We start from the raw sequence: 12,166 nt of genomic DNA, 5'->3' as shown, positions 1-12,166 counted from the left end.
GACCTTGGTCCAATATTCTATGTGCTGTTTCCTAAGCCAGTTCCGTAGTTCTAGTTTGATCATAGCCTTAGTGATTGTCAGAACAGGTTCCAGTCCAATAAAAGCAGTCGTTGCCCCATCCTGTCTTACCTGTCGGCTCGTTCATTGCCACAAATCCCCGAGTAGCTAGGGAGCCACACTAGGTTTACCTTATTGCTTCCCCCTAGCTCCACCAGAGCCCTATGGCATCCGCCTTTACAAATGTCTGCTTGTGTGTGTGTGTGTGTGTGTGTGTGTGTGTGTGTGTGTGTGTGTGTGTGTTTGTGTGTGTGTGCGAGCGCGCGCGAGCGCATACCTGTCCTTTTTTCCCCCTAAGGTAAGTCTTTCCGCTCCCGGGATTGGAATGACTCCTTACCCTCTCCCTTAAAACCCACATCCTTTCGTCTTTCCCTCTCCTTCCCTCTTTCCTGATGAGGCAACAGTTTGTTGCAAAAGCTTGAATTTTATATATATAAAAAATAGAGGGAAACATTCCACGTGGGAAAAATATATATAAAAACACAGATGATGTGACTTACCGAACGAAAGTGCTGGCACGTCGATAGACACACAAACAAACACAAACATACACATACACATGAAATTCAAGCTTTCGCAACAAACTGTTGCCTCATCACTAAATAAATAGTGGTTCAAAGACAACAAAATCAAATAATGCTATAACTCTTTATAAGTCTTCACATAACCCTTTCTGCCACAGTATACTATAATTAGTGACACCTCGTAGGAAAGTACTCTAAGCGCTTTCAGACTGGAACAAATTTAGGTTCATACATATAAATACAATGCTATACATATACAGATATACAAAAGAGCTCCACTCTACTTTCCACTAGTCAATCCCTGCTCTCATGCTGTAATTATGCATACAATTATTTTTCTCTAACAACCCCCTGTGGTTAATATATAAAGCAAATGTAGTCATCAGAGGCTTCTCAAAAAATATCCTCTCAAAATCATAAAATTGCCACGCATTTATTTCTCCCAAATGCCCGACAATGAATTGAATACCATGAAGATATTTTTTGAATGGAAGCTTGGTCCATGTAGGCTGTAATTTTTTTTAAATTATCTATGTGACTGGCCAATTTAAACCTTTGGTCATTTTAAAACACACATCTTATCCTTCCAGCTTCATTTTACATTATGTCGCTGGTACATGTTAACGGAATACACCTTACTTCTTTGCGTATGTTGCACAGAGAAGACATGGCTGTGAGAATATGTCAGCCAATCACACACTAACTGACCCTTTTCCAGGGTGACAATGCAACAGCAGCAGCCCCTATGTGAAGAGGACATAAGTGCCGCAACTGATTGGTGATGCCCCAGTTGAATAGCAGCTTCAAGATTAGCGAGTCCAATAGCAGTGTCAACTCTAGTTACTCCGCTTGTACTGTCTATGTGGCATAGACTTGAGAATGTTTATACTGAAGAAGATTCATTATTTTGTATGTCGCCCTTTGCTTGTGACACATCTGTGTAATTGCAAAAGTTAAGTATTGTAATTATCATTTTGTAATAAAACTCATTAATACAATTTGTTTGAATTGTTTGTCTAGCAAACTGAGTGCACAAGTTTCCTAGACACCACAGTAACCATGTACAATAGTATATTGTTTTTGTGTCACATACACACAGAAGTAAGATGTTTTGTCGACTTGTACTAACGATATATTATAATGTACTGTAAAATGAAACTGGAAGCTTAAGTTACACACTTGAGAATGACCAAAGGTTGAAAGTGGCCAATCACACATATAATTAAAAAAATAATACAGCCTACCTGGACCATGTTTTCATTCACAAAACATGTTGAAGCTGTAGACACAACCCCCCCCCCCCCCCCAAAAAATCACACACACACACACACACAAAAAATAAACTTTACTATGAAGATACCTCAGTGTCTAAAATTTTGATATTGTTTCTCTAGTCTTCTGGTACACACTCTCCATCCCACCTGGTGTCTCTTCAAATTCTTGTGCAGTGGCCAGAACTCGTGTCAGCATATCTTCCTCTGTCTCTAAAGAAGTCTTGTAAATTAATCTTTTCATAAAACCCAACAAAAAGTAGTGCACAGGAGTTAAATCCGGTGATCTTGGCGGCCAAATGGTTAGACCACCTCGGACTATCCATCTTCCACCATATTGTCAGTTGCTTGTCTCTGAACCACATTGTGAGAAGTGAGGTGGTGCACCATTATGCTGAAACCACATTTCCTGATGTACATTCAGTGGCACAGCTTCCAAGAACGGGTCCAATACGTTTTGTAGCAAGATCAAGTATGCAGGGTCAGTTAGGTGAGTGGAAGGGGGCATGGCCCAATCACATGACCATTCAGAATACCTGCCCACACATTAATACCAATCCAGAGCCCAAATTCCTGAAAAAGTGTGACAAGAGGGTTTTCGTCTGCCCAGACATGGCTGTTTTGTGAATTCAATGCACAGTCCCCAATGAACTTTCATTCATCTTTGAACAAAACTCTACATGGAAACAGGGGTGTGTCGATACAGTGGTGCAGGAACCACGTGGAGCAGGCAACGCATTGTCGAAAATCACCTGGACTCGTAGCGTGTATCCTCTGTAAGTGGCACAGATGTGATTGCTGCTCGTGCAGAAAATCCCAGATGACACAGTGACTAAAACACATTGCACACACTATTGATCGAGTACTCACTGATGGGATCTCTTCAATGTGATGCAGTATATCATCTTCAAATTCAGCCATGCGTGATGCCATGGAGCACAAAGTTCTGCCTTCTCACAGTGAAGGTACCTGTTTCTCAGAGCCATTGCGTAGCTAGAGCAAAAAGTTTGTACAATGGCACATTACGATGCAGAAAACGTTCAGTGATACAGCTGACTAACAGCTCCTCTGCTACCTCCAGTTTCACATACACAAAGAGTGTGTCTTGTGTGTTCTGAAAACATGTGCCGAACTGTGCTTACTGTATCAGAGACACACAGGCACTGAATAGGTCTCACACCAAGGCAGATGCTGAGTAACATCAGCTGACAGTCTGATGTAATAACGTCATCCTGTCTAACCTACTGCATACCAGGACAAGCAACTCTGAGACTTTTCTCTCCCCCTCAGCAGACATAGACATATTACAAATCTGAATTGAAATCATTGCTGAATGGAAACAGTACTTTTCCAGACATGGGTTCCTATTCAAAATATTATGTACTCATTCCCATCTACACAAGTCCTAGAAGTTTAAGATGAGAATTTTCGAACACCCTGTATAATGGATAGAATTTTTCAACTACTTCCTCGCTTCTTATAAACTCCTACGATTTTTACCAAGAATAGTATCCCACTTTACATCACACAGGGCTCTCGAGTTCCCATGCTCATGCTGGCTCTGCAACTAGCAGCCTTATCCTGTCCTCACCCCCCACCTCCCTGCCCGTGCCGCCTCCTCACCCTCACTGCCCACCCTACGACTGCCTCTCATGTCAGACGCAGTGGCTGCAAACGTGTGTGAAAGCTTATATGAATGTGTGCGTTATCCATCCTGGAAGAAGGACTTTTTTGTCTAAAAGTTTCAACGTTAAGCAATCTTTTCATTCCACCTGTCTGTGACTCAAATGTCTCCTCCGTATGGCGAGTAGCAATCTATCCTTTCCGTACAGATGTTATTTCATCCTGGATTTTCCACTGTTTTAAAATAAAATTAGTTGTACCCACACTGGCTTATTTATAGAGAGTAGGAGTACATAAGATTTCACATTTCTAATGCTTAGGGGAAAATTTCCAAATTTAATTCTACATCCTTACATCAGGTAACTGGTAATGCTTATGAGCTGTCCCACTCCAAACACCGCCCCCCCCCCCCCCCACCTCCCCTCCACTAATTGTTTTTTTTTCAAATAGACCTCACATTTAATCAATCAAAGAATTAAAGGTATAAAATAACATTATAAATCAGCAATTTTCAGTGCTCAGAAACTTTGAAAGTGGCTGGATCTGGCATTAATGGGTGCATTATTAATGAAATAATAAATTCTTAAAGTATTCTAAGTTGTGATGTATGAAGAATGAACTAATCCAACAAATAACACGTAAGCTAAAGTTATAAAAATCATGCATACTTTATAACTCACCAACTTAATGAGACGGGGGAAGTTCGCTGTGACGATGCTGAAATGAAAACAAGAATATTAATGTCATTTGGTGGCTGTTTCAATTAACTGAAACATTAGATACTACAAGCTTTCATAGGACCTATCTCATAAAAAATATACCAAAAATAGCAACAACATATAAAAGCTGTGTGTGTAACCATTACATAACATCCTCGCTGTTTACATGCGCTTACATTTGCGATCACTGTACACTTTTTACTTTATTAGAAACAATGTTTTTATCTTCATACTGTCCAGCTAGGATTCTTATTGTTTGAACTTTTGCAGTGTCATCACCTTATGTACAGCTGAAGTAAGTCTGTTTCCGACAATAAACTTAGTTTACAATCACAAACATCACAGCCCTTATGTTAGTGTCACCTGTACGTTGTACACACTTTGTATCTCTCCGAATAACCTTATCGTCATACACCTCACTGTACTGACGGCATGTGGTGATACCTTCACTACTAACAATGCTTTCCAAAAAAGTGAACTGTGTGTCTGCAAAGTAAATGCATTTATCCTCTGTTATCCATTTCTCAGACTAATACCAATGTGAATCTATATATAATATATCCCAATCAAAACAACCCACAACCAGTTCTTGTTAACGCTATTTTCGTATTTTGTGTAAAACTTTTAAAAACATATGATCCTTACAGGATTTGAGCACGTTATCTTGTTATCCGTAGTCACATGCGCTATCTGATGCACCACTGAGCGCCTGCTGGAAACAATACCTCTTCTACAGTGGAAATCAGCAGTAAGTTGTCAAGAATAATTTTATTTTGCTTTGGGTCATAGCTCATGACTGATAGGGACAGATCAAGTTTTCAGATTTCAGATGAATGACATTTATTTTTTGGAAGAATAGAGCAGAAATAATATAAATGTTGAATTTTTAATATTTCAACTGGTTGGTTTACGAATTAACAGTAGATGTAACAACATATTTCAATTAATTACTAGAGTGTACACATTAGTTAAGAAGTTTTTATCAGACAGTTCTAGCATGCGAGCTTTTCATGCAGACAACCATTACACACAGCTGCCAACATCGAGAAGAACCCGTCAGTAATCACACAAGTAATATGGCGTAGGTCCGTCGGTGGATTTCGGAACCAAAACTGCACGGCCTCTCCAGGGGGCCTGGACAACTATATATCCATTTGAAATTAATATAGCTATGTATAAGAATCATACACATGGCCTGAAATGTGTGTATACATTTGATGCACTTGGCCAGCCAGAAAAGTCAGCTTGTGTGTCAGTTTGGCGCACTTGGCAACAAGAGGACTTTTTTAAATTAATTTGGATGAGATAGTGTCACAATACCTTCAATGGTTCAGGAAAAACTTAGGTGAACAGCTTAGCCTAGTCACCTGTACATAACCTTAAAACCGATTTGTTCCACGATATAATAATAAAAAGTGCACATATGATATATGGAACACAAGATTGACTGCCTACCTAACCCCATGACGTTAATAACATGGCCTCACAGACTGGTCTGGTTTGAATTCCTTCCTAACGATACAACTTGGCAGAAAGCAATGTAAACGCAAAGTTTCGCGTCCCACACCAAGATGGGCCGATCGAGCCTGACCGATCTCTGTGCTGTCCTCTGCCGACTGTGTCATCAGATACAGTACGGAAGGGCATTTAGTCAGCACACCACTCTCCCAGTCATCGTCGGAACCACTACCACTCTGTTGAACATCTGTCTGCCAGCCTCACATCCCGAGTGCATGCCGTGACACTGAGGAAAAATTCCCGGCAGTACTGGGAACCGAACCCGGGTCCCCCGCATGGCACGATTCCGAGCACATTACAGTACAAAATATTTCATTACAGAGAGAGAGAGAGAGAGAGAGAGAGAGAGAGAGAGAGAGAGAGAGAGAGAGAGAGAGAGAGAGAGAGAGGAGGGGGGGGGGGGGGGGGGGGGGAACGGTTAGTTAGGCAATAGTCCCTATGGATAAGAACCATACAGGAGATATAGTGTTATAAGCAATGGACACGTAAAAAAACTGCCGCAGCATGGGTAACATTTAAAGTTATATGTCTTTGTTGCTAACTCTATCCATGACATATTTTCTGACAGAATCCTCATATGCTGCAGAATGGACCTACACAAATATATCATTGTATCACACACAGTGGAAGAAATATGACATCATAAACACTGAAATATCTGGAAAAATGCCACATCGTGCATGAAGTTTTAATACATTTATTCTTTACTACTAACACACTCCTACAGTTGACTCAGATTCTCTGGCACTTGGCAGCAGTTTTGACAGTTTTCAGCTGAGAAGCACAAACAGTTGTAGGTGAGAATGACATCTGTCTATAGAGCTATGAAGAGGCGTTGCCATCAAGACATTTACAAAATTGCATTGTGGACATGTGAAGCAGCTGCGCCCAGCACAAAGAAACTGTCAGGTAATGTGTTTATTAATTTGGATACTGTACTTACACATTTGTCCATTACGCACATTTCTTTGTATGACCGTTTCATAATTTCAAAGGTGTTTTTACAAATACATCATCATCATCATCATCATCAAGACTGATTATGCCTTTCAGCGTTCAGTCTGGAGCATAGCCCCCTTATACAGTTCCTCCATGATCCCCTGTTCAGTGCTAACATTGGTGCCTCTTCTGATGTTAAACCTATTACTTCAAAATCATTCTTAACCGAATCCAGGTACCTTCTCCTCGGTCTGCCCCGACTCCTCTTACCCTCTACTGCTGAATCCATGAGTCTCTTGGGTAAACTTGCTTCTCCCATGCGTGTAACATGACCCCACCATCTAAGCCTGTTCGCCCTGACTGCTACATCTATAGAGTTCATTCCCAGTTTTTCTTTGATTTCCTCATTGTGGACACCCTCCTGCCATTGTTCCCATCTACTAGTACCTGCAATCATCCTAGCTACTTTCATATCCGTAACCTCAACCTTGTTGATAAGGTAACCTGAATCCACCCAGCTTTCGCTCCCATACAACAAAGTTGGTCGAAAGATTGAACGGTGCACAGATAACTTAGTCTTGGTACTGACTTCCTTCTTGCAGAAGAGAGTAGATCGTAGCTGAGCGCTCACTGCATCAGCTTTGCTACATCTCGCTTCCAGTTCCTTCACTATGTTGCCATCCTGTGAGAATATGCATCGTAAGTACTTGAAACCGTCCACCTGTTCTAACTTTGTTCCTCCTATTTGGCACTCAATCCGTTTATATTTCTTTCCCACTGACATTACTTTCGTTTTGGAGATGCTAATCTTCATACCATAGTCCTTACATTTCTGATCTAGCTCTGAAATATTACTTTGCAAACTATCAATCGAATCTGCCATCACAACTAAGTCATCCGCATATGCAAGACTGCTTATTTTGTGTTCACATATCTTAATCTCACCCAGCCAGTCTATTGTTTTCAACATATGATGCATAAATAATATGAACAACAGTGGAGACAGGTTGCAGCCTTGTCTTACCCCTGAAACTACTCTGAACCATGAACTCAATTTACCGTCAACTCTAACTGCTGCCTGACTATCCATGTAAAGACCTTTAATTGCTTGCAAAAGTTTGCCTCCTATTCCATAATCTTGTAGGACAGACAATAACTTCCTCCTAGGAACCCGGTCATATGCCTTTTCTAGATCTATAAAGCATAGATACAATTCCCTGTTCCACTCATAACACTTCTCCATTATTTGCCGTAAGCTAAAGATCTGGTCCTGACAGCCTCTAAGAGGCCTAAACCCACACTGATTTTCATCCAATTGGTCCTCAACTAATACTCGCACTTTCCTTTCAACAATACCTGAGAAGATTTTACCCACAACGCTGATTAAAGAGATACCTCTGTAGTTGTTACAATCTTTTCTGTTTCCATGTTTAAAGATTGGTGTGATTACTGCTTTTGTCCAGTCTGATGGAACCTGTCCCGACTCCCAGGCCATTTCAATTATCCTGTGTAGCCATTTAAGACCTGACATTCCACTGTATTTGATGAGTTGCGACTTAATTTCATCCACCCCAGCCGCTTTATTGCACTGCAATCTATTGGCCATTTTTTCCACTTCCTCAAATGTGATCCTATTTCCATCATCATTCCTATCCCATTCTACCTCGAAATCTGAAACATTACTGATCGCATTTTCACCTACATTGAGCAACTCTTCAAAATATTCCCTCCATCTGCCCAAGGCATCCACAGGTTTCACCAGCAGTTTTCCTGACCTGTCCAAAATACTTGTCATTTCCTTCTTACCTCCCTTTCGAAGACTACTAATTACACTCCAGAATGGTTTTCCAGCAGCTTGACCCATAGTCTCCAACCTGTTTCCAAAATATTCCCATGATTTCTTCTTGGATGCTGCAATTATCTGTTTGGCTTTGTTTCTTTCTTCAACATAACTTTCTCTGTCTACCTGGGTTCTGGTATGTAGCCATTTTTGATACGCCTTCTTTTTCCTTTTACAGGCTGCGTTGACTGTATCATTCCACCAAGCTGTTTGCTTCATCCTACTTTTACACACTACTGTTCCAAGACATTCTTTAGCCACTTCTGGTACTGTGTCCCTGTACCTTGTCCATTCCTTTTCCAATGACTGTAATTGACTACACTCAACTAACTGGTACCTTTCTGAGATCGCTGTTATGTACTTGTGCCTGATTTCCTTATCCTGAAGTTTCTCCACTCTTATCCTCCTACATATGGACCTGACCTCCTGCACTTTCGGCCTCACAATCCCAATTTCACTGCAGATTAAATAATGATCAGTGTCATCAAAGAATCCCCTGAATACACGTGTGTCCCTCACAGCCCTCCTGAATTCCTGATCTGTTATTATATAGTCAATGACAGATCTGGTTCCCCTGCCTTCCCAAGTATACCGGTGAATGTTCTTATGTTTAAAAAAGGAGTTTGTGATTACTAAGCCCATACTGGCACAGAAATCCAAGAGTTGTTTCCCGTTCCTGTTGGCCTCCATATCCTCTCCAAATTTACCCATAACCTTTTCATACCCTTCTGTTCGATTTCCAATCCTGGCATTAAAATCACCCATGAGCAGAACACTGTCCTTGTCCTTTACTCTAACAACTACATCACTGAGTGCCTCATAAAAACTATCCATCTTATCTTGATCTGTCCCTTCACAATGCGAATATACTGACACAATCCTAATTTTCTTGCTAGACACTGTCAAATCTATCCACATCAGTCGTTCGTTTACATACCTTATTGCAACTACACTGGGTTCCATTTCTTTCCTGATGTAAAGCCCTACACCCCATTGTGCTATTCCTGCTTTGACTCCTGACAGGTAGACCTTGTATTCTTTCTCACCCCTTACCCGAATGTCACTAACAGCTAAAACATCCAGCCTCATCTTACTTGCAGCCTCTGCCAGCTCTACCTTCTTCCCAGAGTAGCCCCCATTGATATTAATAGCTCCCCCATTGATATTAATAGCTCCCCATCTCATTACCATTTGTTTGCCAAGTCGTATCTTAGGAGTCCCTGGTTTGTTAGTTAGAGGTGGGACTCCGTCACCTCCAAAGTTCCGAGGCATTTTGCTCTGATTGTTGCCAGCATCATATTTAAAGTACCAGGGCAGCAGGTTGCTAGCCTTACTTGCCCCGAGTCCCATTGGGTTTTACCCCTAATGGCTGAGGGACTAACCGGTGGATTTGGTAGTCTTTGCCGTATGAGCACAAAGGTGACCACGACTCAGAATATGTCCGAGATGCCCAGCCTTATTCCAAAGTAACTGGTATCCCGACTGTCGGGACCACTTACTTGGCCCCTCATACGTTGCCCGTGGTTCATGAACTAGGACATGACTACAGGAACCCACACCATGAACCACTTTTACAAAATGTGAAATTTACAAATAAATTTTTTTCGATACTTCACAATGGACAAAGTTCATTTTCATTTCCAACAGAAAATTGCCAGAAGGCATATCCAGGCAATGCAAGGTGTGTCAGCTAATTGATAATAAATGAAACACATTTAGTAATTTCATATTTGTGTTTTTAATATTATGTCTGTATTTTCACAATCTCCAAAAACAAAAGAGTGCCATAATTTCTATTTGAATCATCATGTGCTAAAGGTACTTAGTTATTCCAACATAGTTTTGAAAGAACTAGTAAAATCATGATTACACTTCAACAATTCTTTCTTTTCTCCAGAAAAAATATGAATAACGCACGACATTTGCATGAATATCAGGGTTCATTTCACATTGCGAAAAAATAAAAACTGTGCACACAAAAAATATTTAGAGTTTGATAACTGAGGATCTTTTAGCACTTTTGAAATTTCCTCAAGTATTTACTGTTTTTTCCTCTCTTAATAAATGCATTCAACAGTGGCATTTATAACAACCAATAATTACAAATGTGTTATGAAGGTAGAATGTTACTGTATGTAAAATGCACCAAATTAGTGATAAGAAAGTGGATTTTCTTATATCCTTTGACACTTTTATGGCAACTTTCAACTGAAGCACAAGTCGTCTTGTAAAACTGCTGCAACAACGTCTTCAATTCCAGTGTATCTCTAGCATCAATTTCAGTCCCAATAAATTTTTGGCTGTTGCTGGAATTTATTATGAGCTCTGTTAGTTCATGTGCCATATAGAACCTGTCACACTTTCTAATATGTCTTTTGAGTATGCTGAAATCCCTGTCACAAAGAAGAAAGTAATGTCTCTTGACGTAAGTAGTGTCCAACTTTTCAAACCCGTTTCAGTCAGTCAATGCCAGTAACATATACAACACAGTTCTTGTTCTGTCCTCCACACTTGCCAGGATGTAAGTGAAATTCAGCAACTGACGGAGGAACACTCTGCAGACGCTTCTAGAGAAAAGAGCGTAGGCCTACTTTTTTGTGCCCACATTTTCCAATGCCTCTATGATATTTATAAATATATGCATTACTTTTTTAATGTCACAAACACAAAATATACAAGTTGTCAACTGTCACAGATAAAACGTTTCCTGGGCAGGAACCTGCAGAATTTGTATATTTTGCATGTAGTCAAAACTAATAGCACATACAATGGGATCAAATATCCTTTTGGCTTCTTCTGTAAGCTCGGTATAAAATTTTTAGGCCCTTCTCTTGTGAAGCAGTAGCTCTCCAGTGACACATTGCTTTGCATCTGTAATGCGAGGGCTTCTCATTTTCACCTTCAGTTCTTCATATGTGCAGCAGCAGTCTGAGCAGGCCCAAAATGCCAACTGAAATTTTCCTTGAAAAATGATGCATAAAGTGACCTTAATCTGGTGATGTTTCTCCTTAAACAACTTATACCTCTCTAGAATGTTAAGTCTGCCTTCTAAACATTTTATACCTTGCCAGCATAAATGACTTCCTTTTAGATGAAAACTTTCAATTTATCGCTGGACAGCTTCTCTTGCTTTTCCTGGAAGAGATTCAGTAACTGACCAAAATCCTTACAGCACACAGCAGGATTTCCATCTCCTATAATAGGGAAGCATCTCAGTAAGTGCATTAAAACACGTGGCTACCCTTCAGCAACATGTCAATGTCTCAACTCCATTTTGGTATTTCCTGACTGAGGCTCTTTTAGCAAGTGCCAATTCATTTGATGTTTCCCATTTTTGTCTTTTCTTTTCCTTTTTCCCTTTATCATGCATCTACGAGGGGTTCGCTGGTTATCAATGTATTTGCCATGATTACTTTAAGGATTGCCAGATCTTTAGGTATTTTATTATTAAAAAGTCGAGCCTGCATTTTAACTCAAAATCCGATTAACTTTTACAAATAACTATTTTGTATGTAAATTAACTATATACATGATCATTTGTCATCAAACTGACAATGACATTTTGTCCTACATATCATTTTCATTCATTATATTAAAGTCAACTATCATAATTTCATTTAAAGTAAAAATAATCAGCATTTACAACAATTTCAATTGCAAATGAAAATATCTGCA

The 12,166-nt window shown here is 40.0% G+C and overlaps 1 protein-coding gene across 1 annotated transcript in view; it reads right to left on the bottom strand.

Moving 5' to 3' along the window:
- Positions 1–12,166, bottom strand: part of LOC126425315 (nuclear RNA export factor 1-like) — a 128,070-nt gene that overhangs the window by 68,958 nt on the left and 46,946 nt on the right. The window contains exon 9 of the mRNA XM_050088295.1: positions 4,156–4,192. Coding sequence (XP_049944252.1) covers positions 4,156–4,192 — 37 coding nt within the window. The remainder of the gene's footprint in view (positions 1–4,155; positions 4,193–12,166) is intronic.

Source organism: Schistocerca serialis, chromosome 10 (genome assembly GCF_023864345.2).
Source record: "Schistocerca serialis cubense isolate TAMUIC-IGC-003099 chromosome 10, iqSchSeri2.2, whole genome shotgun sequence".
Lineage (NCBI taxonomy): Eukaryota > Metazoa > Arthropoda > Insecta > Orthoptera > Acrididae > Schistocerca > Schistocerca serialis.
The sequence above is the reverse complement of the archived record's forward strand: the minus strand, read 5'-3'. Positions and strand labels throughout refer to the sequence as shown.